The 23342-nt window shown below is 42.7% G+C and overlaps 2 protein-coding genes across 12 annotated transcripts in view; both read right to left on the bottom strand.

Moving 5' to 3' along the window:
* The window catches only part of FARS2 (phenylalanyl-tRNA synthetase 2, mitochondrial), a 430241-nt gene that overhangs the window by 169711 nt on the left and 237188 nt on the right, over positions 1–23342 (bottom strand). For all 11 annotated transcript variants that reach the window (XR_012157338.1, XR_012157339.1, XR_012157340.1 and 8 more), the window contains one exon: positions 4938–5089. Coding sequence is in view for 8 of the 11 variants with exons in the window: in XM_073332131.1 (XP_073188232.1) it covers positions 4938–5089 (152 nt within the window). In the remaining 3 variants the exon portion in view is untranslated. The remainder of the gene's footprint in view (positions 1–4937; positions 5090–23342) is intronic.
* LOC140907029 (uncharacterized) lies at positions 10942–12989 on the bottom strand. Its single transcript, XM_073332134.1, has 2 exons — positions 12121–12989; positions 10942–11534 (listed from the first exon to the last, which is right to left on the bottom strand). The coding sequence occupies exons 1-2, from the start codon at positions 12701–12703 to the stop codon at positions 10993–10995; spliced, it is 1125 nt and encodes a 374-aa protein (XP_073188235.1). The 5' UTR covers positions 12704–12989; the 3' UTR covers positions 10942–10992.

Raw genomic sequence — 23342 nt, forward strand, 5'->3', positions numbered from 1 at the left:
AGTATACAAGAAATTCATTCAAAGACAGGAACAACCTTCCTTCACTACTTCCTTGCTATCTTTTTAACACGGCATGTGAAAAGAAATTTTCCTGCTTATTCTCTCCCATACTGCCTTTTCAGGGTATATTTAATTGTTCTGATTAAAAATTTACTTTGTTAAATACCACTGAGAACACAGTTCATTTCTAGTTTCCAGTTTTATATATTTCTTTCGCCTGCCTCCACGTAACAGGACCTGAAGAGCTCTGTGTAAGCTCAAAAGCTTGTCTCTCACCAACAGAAGTTGGTCCAATAAAAGATATTACCTCACCCACCTTGTTTCCATAAAACAGGGATGTGAATAGGTCTTTCTGCAGAGCCTTGCCTTGATTTCCCTACTTGCATTCCACAAAAACTCCAGATCACAGTCAAAAGGTAATTAAAACCACTCCCCTTCTGGGATACAACGTATTTAGTTGTCACACATGTCGGCATTCTAGGCACCAACCCCAGTTCACTCATGCTCTCTCTTTAGGTAGGGAGTCCTCAGGCTTCCTTCCCAGAGCTGGGTCTCCATTCTTTTACTCTTTGCAAGCCCCAAACTCCCGTGGTGCCAAGGTCCTCCCCACAGGAGCTTCTCTCACACTTGGCAGTTTCCTGAGCGTCATCCTTGTAAGGCCCAGTGAGTCTCAAACCCTGGGCCTGCAGCAGATATCTCCATACTACCACCCAGCAGCAACTATAACTAGCTCATGCTCCACTATCCACAACACACTGTGGGCACAGACTGTGGCATGTCCCGCCTCCAGATTCATGGCTCCTGATTGGCTCCCTGCCCTATATAAACCCAAAGGGCATTCCAGGAACTGTCCAGGCAACAGCGCAGATCTCCTGTAGCTGCTCTGACTATTCCTGCTCCCTGCTCTTGAACTCTCGGCTTCTCCCTTGGCTTGATTTGGACCTCACCTCTTGACCCACACCCTGAAACCTGAATTGGACTCTGATCCTTGGTATTGACCCCGGCCTGGAACTTGACTGAGAACTCCTCCGCTACTCTAAGCCTCAGGTTTGACCCTTCTCTGACCTTGATCCCAACTGCCCTTGCTAGGATCCTGACACTTCCCTCTCTGAAGCTTCTTTGAGATTCTTGTAGAGGAATCACCTGATCCCTGCTCAGGTGTGCCCACTTAGTAACTAGGGAAAGCTGGCTCTGCAGCCTCTAGCCCTTAAAGGGAAAGTCACCCTGTTAGACACTGTATCTTCTTACTAACCTCACAGAGATCATTTTTGTGTCAAACTTAAAATTGGGGCCCAGATCCTGAACTGGATAAATGTATCCACAAGATATTGAACAAACTTTTCAGAACACATGATTCCAAGGTGTCCTGCACCATTATGGAGTATACAAAGGGGTGGGGCTGAAATGTGTTGCTCAGGCAGGAAAGTGCACGCAAAGGTAGCTTTAACCAAAATACAGAGACTCTGGACTTCTGGGTTCAATTCTAGGTTCTGAAGGGAAATGTGTTCTAATGGTATAGATTCTTCTGCCCCTGTGCCCACAACCTTTCTCCAGCCATATCACTTGTACTAGAAGCTGCTACAGTGGCTGTATGTCACCGGAGTACTTCGCTGTTCAGATGGAATCCTCCAGAGGTGGCTATGATGGCTGTAGGGCCACGGTGCACTTTCCAAGCTGCCACACTGTATTGGAGCCAAAGTATTTAGCAACAACAGTTTAAAACTTTAAGTCTGAGAAAACACATTGCTGGTACAGCCTTCAACTCATTTTCTGAAGATCAGCATTCAGCCTCTTCTGTTTTACTTGACTTTGAAATTAGACATCTCTTTTAAACAGGATGAATTCCTACATATTGTTCTCCCAACCTTCCCTTATTGTTACCCATAATGGTACAAGATGAAATTGAGAGGTTTTTTTGTTCTAAACTGACTGTTTCACCCAGGTATGTCTTCTGGTTTTAAAATGAGACAGTACAGCTTATTTTCTATTATATATATATACACACACACACACACAGTCAACTTTATTTCACTTTGTGGTCTCTGTTGGAAGTTTGGGCATTGCATTCTCATTATCTTCACTGGAATTTCATCTATGCACGAATGCATTACTGATATTAATGTCTCAACAATTTCATATACTCTTCTTACTGGAATTTTTTGGATGGCAGCAATCTTGCTTACTTAGGAGAGGCATAAATCTTTCCTCTATTTGCCTGATTTTTGGACAATCGTTTTTTTCTCAAGGAAAACCCATTTCTTTTGTGAAATTAGCAAAGTCTTGACCAGAAAAGGAGGACCACTTTCTGATTTAACTATTGATGGAATTTCAAAAATATTGGATAGATTATCCCATACAACAAGTACTGATGTGGATGTGGATAGCACCATTGGATGTGGATAGCACCATTGTTATTGCACAACATCTAGAAATGTTTACCAATTGCTGTCCACTCTGTAACGTTCCATAAAATTCTTGGTATTCACAACCCCTTTTGATTATGAAAACATGTGCATGAAAACATTTTTGTTCACCAGCATGTTGGAGTAAAGGGAAAATGTCAGAAATACTTGTAGAAATATGTATTAATGAAGTATTTGCACAGCCATCTTGAAAGCTCTTTATGGATATGCAAGTAGTCATTCCATCAGTTAGCAGAAAGAATAATATATGACTGAGGGGACGAGTCATAGCTCAATACTCAAAATAATATTCACAATAAATAGTTTTGCAAGCTGTCTATTGAATAGACAAATACATTCACATAAGCTATTAATCAAGTAATTTTCAACTGCAAATACATTCATAAAAATCTAAATGTGCTGCAGATAATTTACAAGCAGAAAAGGGGCTTAAAATCCTACTCCCCATCCCACAACTGTGGAAGGCTCTGAGCCAATTAAACAGGACAAGGTGGGAGCAGCACCAATGGGAGGGGAGGGGGCCGGGGGGGGGGACGACGACCCTATGCAGGAGCCTGTAGCCTTTACATGCTACAGAGATCATCACCATCAAAGCTCCTACACCTTAGCATGCAAGGGTTCTAGAGGGCAATTGGCTGGGAGTTACTGGAACGAGGATGGCTGGGCCACAACTAGGCCGTGATGCCTGAAGTGAGGGAACATGCTGGGTGAGAGGACTACTTCAGCCTCAAGGCTGCACTACTAGCCATAGAGCAACATGGCTGCCATTCTGGAGACAGAGGACTCTTCCATCCCCCAGCCTCTATAGAGACCTTGGCTCACCCCCCTGCTGCATTATGGGAGTTCAGAATTTTGCCCAAAGAGAATGGTTAGCAATAGAGGCAATACCACATTTTTAAACACAGTATCCTGAGAAGATAGCAACCAACACAAAACCTGTCAATGGAACAGATATTTTATCTAGAGTAAAAGCATAGAATTAGCATATAGGAAATTAGACTAGTTCTAGATGGGTCTTTCCCATTTTTACATAACTTTCTGATGCTTCTTTTATTGTATCAACACTGATATGAAGACTGGCAATTAAAATGTATTTTCAGCAACATCAATGTGCCTAGTTTTCAGGTCTATGCATTGTCTTGTGCTAACTGACAATACAGCGCTGCCCCAGTAGCAATAAAAAGAGAAAGCTGTGCATGGCTGCAACAAACTTTTTCTTCACATTCTCCATAGCTAATAATCCTATTTGTCTTTATGCTCAGGTGCACTCATTATCTGATCATAGCCTATATTGTTCTCCTGAACATTTGACTTTTCAGTCTAGAGGTATTAATTGAAAATCCTGTTCACAGCAAGAGACATCACTTAAATGTTAGGAACGCTTAGGGACTAGAAATGCAAAGATTTTAGATGACTCCATAAATTCAAGTGGCACATCCATTTCTTTGCATAAATGAAATTCTGTTTCATACAATGCCAAGCCCACTTTAAGGAAAATGCCAACAACCAACCAAAACTTATTCACTTGTTGAACCACGATAGCTACCAGGCCAGAAAAATAATTGATAAATCCAGCATACAGTGTACAACAAATTCAAGAGAACAATGGTGTCAAATGTCTGACTACGGTAGGAAAAGCCTGCAGGATGCAGGGCATAAACTGATGATCAGCTAGGTTTAGGTCAGAAATTTCCCTTCACCCCTGAGATAATATTGAACAATTAGATTCACAGCCCCATCAACCTACAAGAACAAAAAATGACTGAAAAGAAATTATTTTTAAAACCCAATTTTTAAAACGGTTTCAGCCAATAAAATTTTACCTCTTACCCTCTTTGAAAGGGCGTAAGGTAGTTTAAACTGTGTGGAGGATGATTTCAAAAATAGTTTTATCTGCAACATCTGGCATTTGTCACTGTTAGAGATAACCAACTATATGAGATGGACCACTCTTTTTTTCCTGTATGATCATTTTGTGCTCCTATTCTAACAGGAAGGAATTCTGATGCCTGGAAGTGTGAATAGTTCCAGTTACATGGCTGGCTAATAGAAAACAGAGCAAAATCTAATCTCCCCCCTCCCACACACTAAATATAAACAATATTCTTATATGACCCAATACTATTCTTGTCATGCACGTCATACATGTGTGGATCAGACCATAGGAAAGAAAGGAGGGAATAAACAAACAAATAACAGCCATGGCTCAGGTCTAGGACTAGAATGGGGATGTTGTGGGTGAGGTACACTGGCAGATCTATGTGGGAAGTTGGTTTTCAGCCAGCACTATGCCTCCCTAGCATATATTCAACATTCATGCAAAACTTTAAAAGGAAAATAAAGTTTTTATAAAATAAAACCCATTTTTGAAAACTGCTGTAGGAAACATTTTGGAGCTATGAAAATGTAAATGTACAGCCATTGTAATAACCAAACATGTTTTTATACATTTTTCTAGATAACACATATCATCATCTGACAACGGGGAAGAAATATTTCAAGAGCTTTACTTACTTGGGATGCGTGAATTCGTCAATGAGGACAACCTTTTCCACCAAGTCTCCTCCGATGGTTCGGACTAAATCATAGAAGTCATTTTCAGAGTATTTCTCAGAGGGCAGCCAAAAAGAGATGTCATTTATCAAAGGAGGATATTTGCTGAGAGGCTAAAAAATAAAAAAAAATATGTATACACATGTCATAAATATAAAGAGAAGGGTAACCACCTTTCTGTATACAGTGCTATAAAATCCCTCCTGGCCAGAGGCAACATCCTGTTACCTGTGAAGGGTTAAGAAGCTCAGCTAACCTGGCTGGCACCTGACCCAAAGGACCAATAAGGGGACAAGATACTTTCAAATCTTGGGGGAAGGAAGCCTTTTGTTTTGTGCTCTTTGTTTACGGGGTTGTTCTCTCTTGGGACTGAGAGAGGCCAGACAGAAATCCATCTTCTCCAATCCATCCTAATCCAAGTCTCCAATATTGCAACCAGTATAGGTAAACCAGGCAAAGCGGATTAGTTTATCTTTTGTTTTATGTGAATTTTCCCTGTGTTAAGAGGGAGGTTTATTCCTGTTTTCTGTAACTTTAAGGTTTTGCCCAGAGGGGGATCCTCTGTGTTTTGAATCTGAATACCCTGTAAAGTATTTCCCATCCTGATTTTACAGAGATGATTTCTACCTCTTTTTTTTTTTTTTAAATAAAAGCCTTCTTTTAAGAACCTGACTGATTTTTCCATTGTTCCAAGATCCAGGAGTTTGGGTCTTTGATGGTTTTGTAACCAATTGTTTAGGATATTATTCTCAAGCCTCCCCAGGAAAGTGGGTGTGTAGGGCTTGGGGGGATATTTTTTTTTTGGGGGGGGAAGATGTCTCCAAGTGGGCTCTTTCCCTGTTCTTCGTTTAAAACGCTTGGTGGTGGCAGCATACTGTTCAAGGACAAGGCAAAGTTTGTACCTTGGGGAAGTTTTTAACCTAAGCTGGTAAGAATAAGCTTAGGGGGTTATTCATGTGGGTCCCCACATCTGTACCCTAGAGTTCAGAGTAGGAAAGGAACCTTGACAACACATCTATATAAATGTTTCATTTGGATAGAGATATTTAAAATTCTATTTTATGCTCATAATAACATGTAAACTAAGCTTTCACAGAGTTAATTCCTTCAAATTTTGCAAAGTTTGTGCACTGTTTTTTAAAGCACAAACTGAACTGTCAAGTAGCTAAAGTGCAGTTCTAAGCTGAAAAACTTTAATCTCTCAAAACGGCATTGTGGGGTTCCAGTGTTCATTGTCTCAGTGCCTCCTTTGCTCAGTTCACAAGTAAAAAGACAGTTATTCTGGCTGCCATTTCTGCAAACTCATTCAACCTTAATTCCTCTTGCACATCACCACTAGCAACCAAGGCTCTGTAAGGCAAACAATGCAGGTACACTGTGCAACCCTTCCCTATCAAAAATAAAATATGGCTCTGCAGTTAGAATAAACATTAATTCTGCTAATTACTTGTGAGCAGAAATAGAATTCATCTGCCTCTTTCCTAGATGTGTTGGTTCTGCAGGTCTAACAGATCTAGGTCTAACTACGTAAGAACAGGTCTACCTACTTAAGAGTAGTAAGAACTTAAACACATAGAGGGAGCAGATCTGTTCAATAAGAGGAGGCCATTTCATCACAGTAATTTTCAAGGTAGAAACAGTTTAAAGATTTATTTTCACATATTCAAAAGATGCTTATCACATTCATGCATAACATTTCCATGTAGTTTATTTTACCATGTTTATCTCATTTATCTTCTGTAATGTTTATGTTTATCTTCTGTAACGTTCAATTTAATGCTAAAACAGTCTGATTTACAGTTCTTGGTGCATTCTTATTTGTAGCCAAAGCAAAGAACATGTTTAGACTCAAAAAATGGGAGTATCAGTTAATTTCCTCTATTGGTTTTAGTTACAATAAAACCCTTAAGATTAAAAAAATACAGACTATTGTTAAGATATTCATATTTTCATAATCATTACAATATGCAAATGTGTCACCTTTGCTGTAGACTGGAAGACCCTGTCTCATGATCTAAGTGGTCAGGAGAGCATGCCCTGATATTTTCAAGATCACAGAGAGAGGAAGAAAATTAGGCCAATGTTTACATGCACTGGACTTTTAAGGCCCGAGCCAAAGCGCACTGAAGTCAATAGGCTTTGGATCTGGCCCTTAATGAGATTTCTTTAAATCAATCCTTATTTTGAACAAAAACCAGACAGCAGTAGTTCTCCTCTCCCATTCCTGCTTAACTTTCTAATTATTTGTATTACCATAGCACTTAGGAGCCCTAGTCACAGACAGGATCACATTGCGTTAGGCGATGTACGAACACAGAGCAAAAAGACAGTCCCTGCCCAAGGGACTTACAATCAATTATAGGACAAGAGACAACGAATGGATACAGATAGAGGACTACAAGTACACAGCGAGACAAAATTGGTCAGCATTGGTCAGGTAGGTAGTGGTCTCTGTATACCAGCAGACTAACTGTTGTCGAGTTTTATGTAGCAATCACAACAAAGGAGATTTTTGAGGATGAATTCAAAGGTTGATAATGAGGTAGCTTCACTGCTGTTTGCGTGGAGCGCTTCTAAAGCATCTGGAGCAACATGGGAGAAAGCCAAAAGCTGCTTGTTTGAAAATGTAACAGGTGGGCAATGGAGGCTACCATCACAAGCTGATGGGAGGCAAGCATTTTATTTCCTGCCTTCCCACTAAAACGTTACATCTTAATTAAGTACATGTATATAGGATCCTTGGGTACTACAAGAACAAATTGCTTTTCTTATTTTGTTTATATAAAAATACAACACTTTGTATGTAAGCATTGGTCTATACAGAACATTATCTCAATTAAAAATGTATTCTATGATTGGGAATGTTTTATGATAGAAAAGTGAAATCCTAAGTGAATACCTGATAAAGCAATAAACCTGTTAGTAAGACAAATTTACAGTGCCCAGATTTATACGAATCCTGTTACGTACAGTGTAAACCTTTCAATGAATATCTGATAAGGAATATAGTGCAAGTTTTAAATTAATAACCCCCGTAAATCAAACTGTGAATCACAAATGATTATCCAACTTGTTACATGAATAAACTTGTCAAAGAAATTCATCTCCCCTGTATACCAATTTCAAAACTCCACACAATAAAGCCATCATACAGGAGCTCTTGAGACAATACCAACTCTAAGGCTATGTCTACACTACGAAATTAGGTCGAATTTATAGAAGTCGGTTTTTTAGAAATCAGTTTTATATATTCGAGTGTGTGTGTCCCCACAGAAAATGCTCTAAGTGCATTAAGTGCATTAACTCGGCGGAGCGCTTCCACAGTACCGAGGCTAGAGTCGATTTCCGGAGCGTTGCACTGTGGGTAGCTATCCCACAGTTCCCGCAGTCTCCGCTGCCCATTGGAATTCTGGGTTGAGATCCCAATGCCTGATGGGGCTAAAACATTGTCGCGGGTGGTTCTGGGTACATATCGTCAGGCCCCCGTTCCCTCCCTCCCCCCGTGAAAGCAAGGGCAGACAATCATTTCGCGCCTTTTTTCCTGAGTTACCTGTGCAGACGCCATACCACGGCAAGCATGGAGCCCGCTCAGGTAACCGTCACCCTATGTCTCCTGGGTGCTGGCAGACGCGGTACGGCTTTGCTGCACAGTAGCAGCAACCCATTGCCTTCTGGCAGCAGACGGTGCAATACGACTGGTAGTCGTCCTCGTCGTGTCCGAGGTGCTCCTGGCCACGTCGGCTGGGAGCGCCTGGGCAGACATGGGCGCAGGGACTAAATTTGGAGTGACTTGACCAGGTCATTCTCTTCAGTCCTGCAGTCCTATTGAACCATCTTATGGTGAGCGGGCAGGCGATACGGACTGCTAGCAGTCGTACTGTACCATCTTCTGCCAGGCAGGCAAGAGATGAGGATTGCTAGCAGTCGTATTGTACCATCTTATACCAGGCAGGCAAGAGATGAAGATGGCTAGCAGTCGTACTGTACCATCTTCTGCCGAGCAGCCATGAGATGTGGATGGCATGCAGTCCTTCTGCACCGTCTGCTGCCAGCCAAAGATGTAAAAGATAGATGGAGTGAGTCAGAACAAGAAATAGACCAGATTTGTTTTGTACTCATTTGCCTCCTCCCCTGTCTAGATCACACTGCAGTCACTCACAGAGAAGGTGCAGCGAGGTAAATCTAGCCATGTATCAATCAGAGGCCAGGCTAACCTCCTTGTTCCAATAAGAACGATAACTTGTTCCAATAACAACGATAACTTAGGTGCACCATTTCTTATTGGAACCCTCCGTGCAGTCCTGCCTGAAATACTCCTTGATGTACAGGCACACCCTTTGTTGATTTTAGCTCCCTGAAGCCAACCCTGTAAGCCGTGTCGTCAGTTGCCCCTCCCTCCATCAGAGCAACGGCAGACAATCGTTCCGCGCCTTTTTTCTGTGCGGACGCCATACCAAGGCAAGCATGGAGGCCGCTCAGCTCACTTTGGCAATTAGGAGCACATTAACCACCACACGCATTATCCAGCAGTATATGCAGCACCAGAACATGGCAACGCGATACCGAGCGAGGAGGCGACGTCAGCGCGGTCCCGTGAGTGATCAGGACATGGACACAGATTTCTCTGAAAGCATGGGCCCTGACAATGCATGCATCATGGTGCTAATGGGGCAGGTTCATGCTGTGGAACGCCGATTCTGGGCTCGGGAAACAAGCACAGACTGGTGGGACCGCATAGTGTTGCAGGTCTGGGACGATTCCCAGTGGCTGCGAAACTTTCGCATGCGTAGGGGCACTTTCATGGAACTTTGTGACTTGCTTTCCCCTGCCCTGAAGCGCATGAATACCAAGATGAGAGCAGCCCTCACAGTTGAGAAGCGAGTGGCAATAGCCCTGTGGAAGCTTGCAACGCCAGACAGCTACCGGTCAGTTGGGAATCAATTTGGAGTGGGCAAATCTACTGTTGGGGCTGCTGTGATGCAAGTAGCCCACGCAATCAAAGATCTGCTGATATCAAGGGTAGTGACCCTGGGAAATGTGCAGGTCATAGTGGATGGCTTTGCTGCAATGGGATTCCCTAACTGTGGTGGGGCTATAGATGGAACCCATATCCCTATCTTGGCACCGGAGCACCAAGCCGCCGAGTACATAAACCGCAAGGGGTACTTTTCGATAGTGCTGCAAGCTCTGGTGGATCACAAGGGACGTTTCACCAACATCAACGTGGGATGGCCGGGAAAGGTGCATGATGCTCGCATCTTCAGGAACTCTGGTCTGTTTCAAAAGCTGCAGGAAGGGACTTTCTTCCTAAACCAGAAAATAACTGTTGGGGATGTTGAAATGCCTATATGTATCCTTGGGGACCCAGCCTACCCCTTAATGCCATGGCTCATGAAGCCGTACACAGGCAGCCTGGACAGTAGTCAGGAGCTGTTCAACTACAGGCTGAGCAAGTGCAGAATGGTGGTAGAATGTGCATTTGGACGTTTAAAGGCGCGTTGGCGCAGTTTACTGACTCACTTAGACCTCAGCGAAACCAATATTCCCACTGTAATTGCTGCTTGCTGTGTGCTCCACAATATCTGTGAGAGTAAGGGGGAGACGTTTATGGCGGGGTGGGAGGTTGAGGCAAATCGCCTAGCTGCTGGTTACGCGCAGCCAGACACCAGGGCGGTTAGAAGAGCACAGGAGGGCGCGGTACGCATCAGAGAAGCTTTGAAAACCAGTTTCATGACTGGCCAGGCTACGGTGTGAAAGTTCTGTTTGTTTCTCCTTGATGAAACCCCTTGCCCCTTGGTTCACTCTACTTCCCTGTAAGCTAACCACCCTCCCCTCCTCCCTTTAATCATTGCTTGCAGAGGCAATAAAGTCATTGCTGCTTCACAGTCATGCATTTGTTATTCATTCATCACACAAATAGGGAGATGACTACCAAGGTAGCCCAGGAGGGGTGGTGGAGGAGGGAAGGAAAATGCCACACAGCACTTTAAGCACAGCACTTTAAAAGTTTACAACTTTACAATTTATTGAATGACAGCCTTCTTTTTTTTGGGCAATCCTCTGTGGTGGAGTGGCTGGTTGGCTGGAGGCCCCCCCACCGCGTTCTTGGGCGTCTGGGTGTGGAGGCTATGGAACTTGGGGAGGAGGGCGGTTGGTTACAGAGGGGCAGCAGTGGCAGTCTGTGCTCCAGCTGCCTTTGCTGCAGCTCAACCATACACTGGAGCATACTGGTTTGGTCCTGCAGCAGCCTCAGCATTGAATCCTGCCTCCTCTCATCACGCTGCCGCCACATTTGAGCTTCAGCCCTGTCTTCAGCCCGCCACTTACTCTCTTCAGCCCGCCACTTACTCTCTTCAGCCCGCCACCTCTCCTCCCGGTCATTTTGTGCTTTCCTGCACTCTGACATTATTTGCCTCCACGCATTCGTCTGTGCTCTGTCAGTGTGGGAGGACAGCATGAGCTCGGAGAACATTTCATCGCGAGTGCGTTTTTTTTTCTTTCTAAGCTTCACTAGCCTCTGGGAAGGAGAAGATCCTGTGATCATTGAAACACATGCAGCTGGTGGAGAAAAAAAGGGACAGCAGTATTTAAAAAGACACATTTTATAAAACAGTCGCTACACTCTTTCAGGGTAAACCTTGCTGTTAACATTACATACATAGCACATGTGCTTTCGTTACAAGGTCGCATTTTGCCTCCTCCCACCGCGTGACTACCCCCTCAACCTTCCCCCCTCCCTGTGGCTAACAGCGGGGTACATTTCTGTTTAGCCACAGGCAAACAGCCCAGCAGGAATGGGCTCCTCTGAGTGTCCCCTGAAGAAAAGCACTCTATTTCAACCAGGTGACCATGAATTATATCTCACTCTCCTGAGGATAACACAGAGAGATAAAGAACGGATTTTGGTTGAATGCCAGCAAACATACACTGCAATGCTTTGTTCTACAGTGATTCCCGAGTACGTGTTACTGGCCTGGAGTGGTAAAGTGTCCTACCATGAAGGACGAAATAAGGCTGCCCTCCCCAGAAACCTTTTGCAAAGGCTTTAGGACTACATCTAGGAGAACCGCAAATGCCAGGGCAAAGTAATCCTTTCACATGCTTGCTTTTAAACCATGTATAGCATTTTAAAAGGTACACTCACCAGAGGTCCCTTCTCCGCCTGCTGGGTCCAGGAGGCAGCCTTGGGTGGGTTCGGGGGGTACTGGCTCCAGGTCTAGGGTGAGAAACAGTTCCTGGCTGTCGGGAAAACCGGTTTCTCCGCTTGCTTGCTGTGAGCTATCTACAACCTCCTCCTCCTCATCATCTTCTTCGTCCCCAAAACCTACTTCCGTATTGCCTCCATCTCCATTGAAGGAGTCAAACAACACGGCTGGGGTAGTGGTGGCTGAACCCCTTAAAATGGCATGCAGCTCATCATAGAAGCGGCATGTTTGGGGCTCTGACCCAGAGCGGCTGTTCGCCTCTCTGGTTTTCTGGTAGGCTTGCCTCAGCTCCTTCAGTTTCACGCGGCACTGCTTCGGGTCCCTGTTATGGCCTCTGTCCTTCATGCCCTGGGAGATTTTCACAAAGGTTTTGGCATTTCGAAAACTGGAACGGAGTTCTGATAGCACGGATTCCTCTCCCCATACAGCGATCAGATCCCGTACCTCCCGTTCGGTCCATGCTGGAGCTCTTTTGCGATTCTGGGACTCCATCATGGTCACCTGTGCTGATGAGCTCTGCATGGTCACCTGCAGCTTGCCACGCTGGCCAAACAGGAAATGAGATTCAAAAGTTCGCGGTTCTTTTCCTGTCTACCTGGCCAGTGCATCTGAGTTGAGAGTGCTGTCCAGAGCAGTCAGAATGGAGCACTCTGGGATAGCTCCCGGAGGCCAATACCATCGAATTGTGTCCACAGTACCCCAAATTCGAGCCGGCAACGTCGATTTAAGCGCTAATCCACTTGTCAGGGGTGGAGTAAGGAAATCGATTTTAAGAGCCCTTTAAGTCGAAATAAAGGGCTTCATTGTGTGGACGGGTGCAGGTTTAAATCGATTTAACGCTGCTAAATTCGACCTAAAGTCCTAATGTAGACCAGGGCTAAATGAATAAAAGGAATACACCTCCTCTTACACCACAGCCAGAGCTGTGGATGTTGGAGACACCCTAGACTTACTGTGTTAATACAAAGTTAACATACATTATGTTGTTAATAATACCAGCGTGATAAGACTCTGTTTTAATATATTTCACCCTCACCCCACAAGTTACATTACATTCTCCACTACCAAAGAACCGTAGCAACTTATTGACTAATTTCAAGGTATTTAGGGACTAATCCAAAACCCATTGAAGTCACAACTCTGTATCAGGTCCTTCATTTTAAGAAAAGCAGGAGACTTGCCTGAAATAAACACAAACACAATCTGCATCTAATCTAGATGGTAGCTATGTATTTCACACTTAGAAGTATGATGTTAAACAGCAATACTGCAAAAAATACATATCATTGCCGTTTCTTAATGCCCTGAATCTGAAAGGTGCTGAGCATCCGTAGGTCATGCTAAAGTCTTTTGCTGTTGATTTCAGTGGAAGCAGGACTGGACCATTAATATGGAGACAGCACTAATATTCCCAGTTAAACTCAGACCTACAAGGCCAGATCCTTCAAAAACACTTGAGAGTAACCTTACTTATGTGAGTAATGCCGCTGAACTCAATGACACTACGTACATAATAATGCTACTCATGGACATAAGCATTTACAGGATCTGATCCTTTTTCTGCATTACCAAGTCTTCAGGAAAACTAAATGTATCCCTGGAGAATTAACCCTTGAAATTACTGCCTTAGACTAACAAATGTATTATTATTTTTTTAAACAGAGATGGAAAGAATATTAGCCTTTCATCTCCAAATAGACAAATATAGTTTAAACACTATCAAATAGTTAATAGATACCGCAAAGCTCCTTAATATTTTGGTAAAAGGTATTCTTTTACTCAGACTTATAATATACAAAACTCCTGTATGTTCAAAGATAAAGGGCAATAGTCTTATATTCTTGTCACTCTTTGCCACTGACTGCAGTCAATGGCACTGCAGAGGTATGAAGTCAGTGCCCAATTTGGTTCCCAAGTGGACTACCTGGTTCAAAAGTGCAATTGGTTAAATAGTTGTAAAACTAGATGGTAGGCCACTATCCCCACCCACAAATGGTGGACATATAAAAGGGACAGTCCTAGATTTTTGAACTGGAAGCCTAAAATTAGGCTCTTAAATCCATATTTAGACACCTAAGTAAGTGACCTGAATTTCAAAAATGCTGAGTGCCCAGCAATTCCCAATAGCATCAACAGGCCCTGTTGCTTCCAGATGTGCAGGTTCATTAACTGAGGTTCCACAGAATCTCAAATCCCTGATGAGACTGTGGATTTTTTGTGTGAAACTGAGCAAAGAAAACCCTGAACTGGCTGGCAAACGGGTGGTTTCCTTTACTCCCCAAATACATGAGAGGAGGCCATCTAACCTGTTTTCCCTTTTACCCTCCCGCCCAGTCCTGCAAGACTCAGGTGAGGAATGCAAATGAGCCTCATGCCTCTTGAAAATGCTAGAGGGGAGCCATTCTTCCTCTTGCAAAATGGCAACAAAACAAGCATAGGAGCCTAGGAAAAAGGTCACAAGTGGGAAATGCTGGAACCTACTCAGTCACCCTGGAGAGAGGAATGTGGGAAGTCCTTTACCAAACTTTTCCACGCTTCAAAAAATGAGCAAAGGGTTAGAGGTGAGGAGGTTCTTGTTGTATCCAGTCTAATTTGCCCCTCCGTAACATTTATAACTGAATACTGCAACGTTCATAAAATAACTTACAAGAAAAATATGATTTTTTCTAATTCAAAAAGAATTGTAGTATGCTGCACAGCTTGTGGGGGCAAGTGTTCCTTCAGCTAATAAAAACCAACCAAAGAAAGTTCTCTTCAGGGCTTTTCCTAAACCAAACGTTCCTTCTGTTTTCAGGTTCAAGGCAAACAATAGCCTCAAACTCCCTTTCCTCAAGGTTTAATAGAAATTGACTGTTGTCTGACTGGTTTTATTGGCAAACCCCTCGACACTGCTGTTTGGCTCTCCAGCCTCTACCAGCAGACACCCCTTGATTGCCGTTTCCTCCTCCCTTTATATAGTGTAGGCAGGTTTCCTCAGAAGGTAATGGACTCCAGTAGCTTCTAAACTAAGCCCTGCTTGCTAATCCTTGCCTCCCAGTTTTAAATCCAGGGTTTCTTGACGCAGTTCCTTCCTGACAGTCCCAGGGTACAGATAAGTACTAGGCCCTGCCACATACCCCACATATGAACTTTTTTTGTTCTTAAGATTTGAAAGTAACTTGAGAGGCTTGAGAAACTATAGAACCATTTGCAGAACACGGTCAGACATTAATCAGGGTTACTATACAGTTCTGGCGATGCTGTTGGCAACACTGTTGGCAAACCACAGTTGCCAACTTTCACGCGGTAAATAAGCACCCCGACTTTCACAATAAGCCAAAATCAAGCTAATCTCATTTCAAAACAAGGCCAAAACAAGCTAATCTCTAAGAACCCCAACACCCTATGTGACTAGATCCCCCGGTGTGCAGTCTGGGACTGTGGTGGGCCCACTGTGCATCCCTAACTCTCTCACCCCCTTGTCCCTGCTTGCTGGGAGATGATAAAAAAAAAAAAAAAAAAAAAGAAGCAACAAGCTACAACAAGCAACAAGCCAAACAAGCAACAAGCTACAAGTAAAAACTAGCCAGCAAGCAACTCACAAGCCAATTAAGCCAAAAACAACCCCAATTTCTGCATTTTGTTTTGCAGGTTTGATATGTCTGCTGCAAACTCTATGCTATTTCCTTTTCCCCAGTCCACAGTTTTCTATATAATGAGCTTTATAATTGTGCCATTTTAGATTCTCTCTCCACACCTCCATTTTCAACTATTACAGCACATGTACCTTACGCACTTTTCAGTACTCTCATGAAAACTAGATAAAACTAGATATATGATTACAGTATCCACAAGGTATTTCCACTAAGTACAAGGGAGTACGGGAATACTGCAAATACCTGAGATAACTTTATGTAATTAACCAGGCAAAATTGGAAAGTATTTAAGGGTGAGCATTGAATTATTAAATAAAATAGACTCTTTTGAGGATCTTTGCCCAATGATACATGTTTACGGTTAGAGATCAAGAACAACAATAAGCCATAAATCAGTTTCTGGCTTCCCTCTAATAAAAAATAAACAAAATGCATCTTAACACTGCAGCCATGGTGCATGGTACTTACTGTCATATGAAATGGGGAACTGCGCATCCTGCTCTGCCAACTTGTAGAGTATATCTACCTCTACGTATTAGGTCTATCTGATATACTTAACCACCTTGGCGACTTAAGTACCAAATGCATGTGCTTAGACCCTCTAACATCACCAGATCTGCAGGAGAAACCTGGTGATGGATTCAGGCTACAGGAATCACGTGCTGATCACAAGGGTACTCTCTGCTCATTCGAACAGAGTCGGGACTGCCAACTAAACTGAACCAAGATTCCCCCCCAGCCATATAAAAGAGAAGCCTCACAAGATACTACTTTACTTACAAAAGAGAAAGACCTGCATATGGGTCCTTCCTGCCCTTGGGGAGAATGCTGCCCGAGAACGGGAAAGGGTTAGTGCTAGGAGTGAAAACAACACATCAGTAGTACCAAATGACCAATATTTTATCCTAGCCCAAAGCTCTAAAAAGCTGGTCGCACTGCACTGTTTTTGCCCAGTGATTTTTACAAATATTTTGCATTAGTGTTATATGTTTTTCCAAATACAATGATCAAACTACAGCATGCTGAAGGGAACAGGAGAGGAACTTTCTGATATGGTGTTTCACTAAAATTCTCTCTCTCAGCTACTGCGGAGACAAAATGACACTACACAATGAACCGTAAATTGAAAAAGTAGGAAAAAAGCTTAACTTGTATTTCGACAGCTGTGACACAAATACGATTTTAAAAACCGTGTTAGCAATTCCACAACAGTCAAACTATTAAAAAAGCCAACTGTGTTTTACTGTCATCACTGTTCTAGCCAGAAAATAAATACATGAAGACTATCAGCATTATTGCTGCCACAGCTTTAATAGTCCTGCATTGCCTATATTTTGGATAAATGTACATAAACTGCACAGGGTTTTAATGTGACATAATAGTCTCACGCCTGTAACAGATAACCCTTTCTCAATACATTCAGTGCTGAAGCTACACCAATCCACTGTTATGGTTGGAAATTTAAACACACAACAGACATGAAATTCAAATTTGCAATTGTAGCTTGATCCATTTGCACATACGGTAGTATTTTGTATTAGTGTATATACTGTTAAATTTATGCTTTCATATTTATGCCCAACGTAGCCAATTTACAGTTGCTGCAGAAAGCATAACTTTGCATTTCTCGGCTGTCATGGGTGTAAATTCCTAGCCATAATGTTCCATTAAGGGAGGGTCCTCCCCTCATCAAATTTCGCTTTCTTTTTTATATTCCAGTAAAGAGGTAAAAGTACAAACAAGCAAAACAAATTTGATGTCACAGACAAATATATACAGAATGGCCCTGGTCCTGCAAAATGCCTTCAATTCCCAGTAACACTTAGCACCTTGCAGGATCAGGCCCTTTTCCAGCCTACAACCCGAGTTATTTCGCTGACCACATCATTACCCATTCAAATCAATGCTTGAGAATACTGTGGGCTAGACTGTGGAATTTAACCAACAGGCTGGATTTGGGAGTAGCACACTGCTTTACTCTCCCAGAAGGAGCTCTGGGAGAGACTGTGCTTCTAGAGGCAGGATCTCATGCTGAGGAACCCAGCATGGAGGGGGAGTAGACATGATGTACCATCTTTGGTACCATCAGCACACCTGTGCAGCTTTGCAAGCCAGTGTAGAGGAGGCTGGGAGGGGAAGACAGGACTTTGGGCCTGGCCTCCCCATCCTTTTGGGGGTGATTTATGCTCCCTGGAGCTTAGGCACTGTGATTATGCATGGCCCTTGCAAAAGCAGGAATGGCTTTCCTTATAGCAAGGCCCAGGCACAACCTACCATATATGTGAAGGTCTGCTATATAAGGTACGTGAATGCCAAAACGGTGTTTGAAAAACAATTAAGTGTGACAAACCCCTTTTTTACTGTGCTCTGACAACTCCACCATAGCCAAAAGAAATTTCACCAATTTTCTCCAGTTTACTTCATTTTTTGGCCAAGAACAAGCATGGTAAATGTAGTCTGGGCCAGGGAGCCCAGCCCACAGAGGAGAATGGGGGCATGGGGCACATGGACCTCAACTTCTAGGAGGCTTGGCAGCCGTATTATCAAGTCAAAATTTTTGGATGTTCAGTTGTTTGGTTTTTTTTGCTGAAAAGTTGAAAATTTCCATGGAGCCTCCCCCATTTTCAACCCAGCTCTGTTCATGACAAATGCCAGGGACCCCAGCCATAATTCTAGTACTTGGTGGCTGATCAGAACTTTTGATTCCTAAGCTGCATTTAATAACACACAAAAAATGCTGGCACTGCCCTTCTCTTTCAGATGAGAACCCAAATTAAAGCCAGATCCTACCACAACAAGCATTTGTCTGTTAATTCTGTTACTGATTTGAATGCCAATATTCACCAACACGTTGCATCCATCAAACAATATCCAGGTTTCCATTCCATTTATAACAGTTAATATCCCCCTCACTTGGGTGATACAGAGAAGGGAAACTCAGATTCCTCTCCTGAGATCAATACCCTGAAGAACAATTGCACATTTGGCAGCAAGAGCTGATTTGTTTGTCAGCAGAAGTCCACACAATTAAAACAACGTTGGATTACAAATAGCTGCTGCTTCTGATCTTAGCAAACACTTTTCTTTTTCATTTTTTTCCTCTCCATACAAGAAAATATAAGGAAATATTTTGTGGCTATGAATCAGCGCTCAGCACCTTAGCCACAACACTGCCTCCTCCCCACGTGAGGTAAGTCTTAGCAGGAAAAGCTACCAAGAGTTGATAACATGATGATATCGTATGTCAGGCTCCCTGCAGGTACAACATAGGAAAACATTTAAAAGTATGCGTTCTGTTTAGGCTCCTGGGTCTCCAGCTAACTTCTTCCCATCCCATTCAGCCACCTACTCCATTGCTGCAGAAATAATCACGAACAGCCTGAAACAAATTCATGGGTGTTCTTTTGTCACAATGAAACCAAAACCTAACAGCAGTAAACAGCACCCTTCCCAAACACTGATGCAGCTATGGTTCATTACAGAAGCAGCTGCCTAGCTGAGAGGAGGTGGAAAGGGCAAGCGGTGTTCAATATGACATTGAAGGATTAACATGTGGAACAACTGAAGGGAAGTTCAAAGCGTTATAGATGAGTATATCTCAGCAGCTCCCGCCTGCCTGAACTGCAGCAAGGACCGACAAGAAGAATGGTGCTCTAGCAGAACTCAGATGTGTGGTCAGTGGGGCTGGTAAACACTGAAGAGGAGAGGGCAGAATGCACAAACCTATGAGATATCAGGGAGGGCTGCACTCCTAAAACTGCAGGCTGGAGAGCTGAAACAGTATCTTCCTGTCAAAGCCCCCGTGCATGTTTGTCATTCTAGACAGAACATAGTAAATATACCTTTTTAAATGGTGTGTTTAGATAATATTTTAACTTGTGGCTATCTGGGAAAAAATGTAACAAATTACAGAGACGGTCTGAGAACAAATAGCTGCTGCCCAGCTGTCAAATATCTGTCTTTAGACAAAAAAGAGAAAGGTTGCTCTTTCCTTGAAAATTCTGTGTATTAAAATATAGTAATAGCTCTCTCCCACATATAACCCACAACAGACAAGTCTTCACACCCACGTATGAATTATCCTTTCTGATCCATGTTAAACCATTTAACAACATAAAACATTTATGAGATTAATGCTCAGAACAACTGAAAAGGGAAGAGAAGGTACAGTATTCATGCCACTTCATGGACACAGGCACCCATGGACAGATGCTGTGCATCTTGGCAAAGCACTGCACAAAACAGAAATCTAAAACATTGTCTGACCCAGGAGCTTCTGTTTGGCACAGCAATTAATGCGTTTAATATTTAAAAAGTAAAACTGTACCCAGCTGTCATTTCGGGGACCAGCACAAACACACGCACAGAATAACACAACGGGGGGGAACAATTCATACTTTTTACTGACAACTATGTATTAAAAACTCTTATAGTGTATTAATGTCAAGTTCATGTTGGCACAAGAGTAAAACATACAGAATTAAAGTTCAGTTATAATCTGAAAAGAGGCTGGGAAAATGGCATCGTGGCATTCCATAATGATTGTGCCTCTGACTCCAGTTCAAATGTGCTCAGCCTGCACATAAGAAGGATAGGTTTGCCAGCTGCCATCCCTACAAACTCAACCTGGCATCTAGAAGTTCTTCCCCGCTTGTGCATTTTCACCAAACATAAAATATTCCGCAGGCCAAATTAGACCCTGTGTGACACCTATGAATTGAATTCAGTGGAGTTACTCCAGATTTACATCTATAAATCGTTTGGTTTAAATAAAAGCAGCATTTGACACGGAGCCTATAAAGGGAATTTTTAAGAAGCTGGGCATTGAAAGTACATGGGTTGGGTCATATCCTGATTTGGCTTCAAGGAATTTATTATTAACAACAACAAAGACAATAGTAATAATACTACCTAGCCCTTCATCTAACCCCTACCACTTTTCAACTAAGAGTCATCCTTCCCTGATACTTAGAGATTCAAACTTGGGTACCATTCAGGGCAAACCACACAAGTGTAGACATTGGTACAAAACCTAGTAATTTTCTAAAATAAGGGCATGAACCCACAACTTTCTGCAAAAGTGCAGTCCCACAGAAGTCAGTGGGATGAGCCCAAACTCTTCACAAGACTTTCTGCAATGAGATCCTGGGCAATTGTCTAATCACGCTCTCCTGTTACTTATAGCTCTGAGAATGAGCTTAAATATGTGTTGAGAAAGTCCATAATACTGCAGGCTACTGTGCCTTTCTAAAGCTAGTGGAAATAAACACAGTGCTCATATTCATTACACTATTTTAAACAACAATTTTGTTATTTTAAATGTTTAATTTATTCAAACTTGTTACTGTTTTACTTCTCTGAATGAAAAAAGCATCTAGTTTTTTAAACAGATCTCTAGGGTCCAATAATTCAAAAAGCTGGATGGACTTTATGCAACCTTCCACATACAAAAAATCACTTCTATTTCTACTACAAAGTCATTTTTATACTCTAGTAAGTTATACACAATTGAAGGGGGAAGGGAATAGAGGAGTATACATAAATGAAGGGGCCAGTTTAACCTTAACTAAAGCATCAACGTTATACTGTATACAGCACAGAAATACTCACATGCACTGGTGCAATATACACACAGAGTGCTCTTTTGGAAAACTTCCCAAGAGCAGTAGCCAACATGCAAAATGTCACAATTACGTTACTAGTGAGATGACATTAGTGAAAGTAAAATTACTCTTTTGGAGCACCAAGCAATGTTTCAGTTACAGATATTTTAACCTTATACTTTTTAAAGAAATGCAATCAGTTGTTGGGACCAGTGTAAATGAACATCTTGATCTGAACATAGGGGCACCATTCACAGATGACACTGAACTAGAAGGTGTTTGAATACCACTGAGGACAGAGGGGTTCCAGAGAGATTAGAAATATGGCCAGAAAAAAACAAAAAGAAAATAAGATTCAATTTGAAAATATGTCTGGGGGAAAATAATTTGAAATACAGATAGTTCGATAGGAAAGAAACCTGGAAAGCAATAATGCAGAAAGAATCTTAGAGGGATAGTGGCCAGTAAATTATATACAAGTTTGAAATGTGAAACAGCTGTAAAAAAGGTCTGATTCTATGCTTCATACCCAGAGGGTATACAGATACAGAGCAGGGAGGCGACAGTCCCTCTCTAGACATCATAGGTGAGAGTGCACTGGCTATACTACCATCAGGTCAGTAGGCAGCTCAGATACAGAAGGATACTAACAAACTGGATGGTGTTAAGAAAAAGGAAGCAGAGATGGTTTGGGACCAGGAGGAACTGAGCAGGAGAAAATTCCCTACTACAACCAGGATCTCCCTTCTAACCTATGGCCCGCCAACCACCATCCAAACAAACAAACAACATTTTTAGTATTTGTTAGTTACTGGTAATGTGCTCAGTGCTGGGCAAGGCAAAAATAAACAGCCCATGCCATGGGACAGACAAGACTAACAGGCAGACCTAGAAAAAGGTGCTGACTTAAAATTCCCTCCCCCATCTTCTCAGTTTCTTACAAACCTCTTGAAAATGTTGGGATGGAGAAGACATTTGATTGCCAAGGGCTCCTCTGGCAACATTAACTCTACCACCTGAACATATGCATTCTGTTCATGTGCCTTTCTCTTAGGCCAGTGGTTCCCAAACTCCAGTCTGAGGAGCACTTACTAGCAGTCTGCAGAGCTAATTGGTTATATGATGCTAGCTCTCCTCCTGGTTTCAAGCAGCTAAATGTCATTAGAAGACAGCTACAAGCATATCCATACTTTTCTAATATTATTTGCCCATTTAAGCAATTGCTGTGGGATCATATGCAATCACAAGTGGCTCTCCCAGTTGGGAGGTGGCTCGCCCAGTGTGGGACTAGGAAGGGGGTATGAAATGGAATGGACTCTCTCTTTCTCAGAAGCTAATCTCTGGGGACAAATTCTGGTAACTAAGTAAATGGGATTTGCATAGAGGTATGGGAGAATAAATCATAGAGCCATAGGGTTAGAAGGGACCGCAAGGATCATCTAGTCTAATCCCCTGCCAGGATGCAGTATTTGTTGTGTCTAACCATCCAAGACAAATGGCTATCCAGCCTCCTTTGGAAAACCTCCAATGAAGAAGCTATCACGACTTCCCTAGGCAGTGTGTTCCGTTGTCCTACTGTTCTTACAGCTAGGAAGTTTTTCCTGAGATTTAATCTAAATCTGCTATGCAATGAAACAGAATCCTTTTCCCGCCTGGCCAAGTGTGAGCATAAGCTGCCCTGCAGCTGCTACTGAAGCAGCTCCATATCTACTGTGTCCCTCTCCATGGGAGTACTGACTAATGGCTAGAGATTGCCCTCTGCACTTGTCTCCACAGGCTGTCCCCCACAAAGAGAACTGCACTGGTTCCATTGCAATTGGGTAGAAGGCACCTAGGGGTGGGAAAAGGTGCATAAAAAGCAAACAGTTAAGCAAGAAATATCATATACATATAATATAAGTCTCAGACCTGGACGTTTCTAAG

This window comes from Lepidochelys kempii, chromosome 2 (assembly GCF_965140265.1).
Source record: "Lepidochelys kempii isolate rLepKem1 chromosome 2, rLepKem1.hap2, whole genome shotgun sequence".
NCBI lineage: Eukaryota > Metazoa > Chordata > Testudines > Cheloniidae > Lepidochelys > Lepidochelys kempii.

What these genes read in the sequence shown, in the direction of transcription:
- LOC140907029 (XM_073332134.1), bottom strand. Translation starts at nt 12,703, where the DNA reads ATGCAGAGCTCATCAGCACAGGTGACCATGATGGAGTCCCAGAATCGC. An exon ending in AGGCGGAGAAGGGACCTCTG is followed by an intron (nt 11,535 to 12,120) that starts GTGAGTGTACCT and finishes TTTCTCCACCAG; the next exon opens with CTGCATGTGTTTCAATGATC.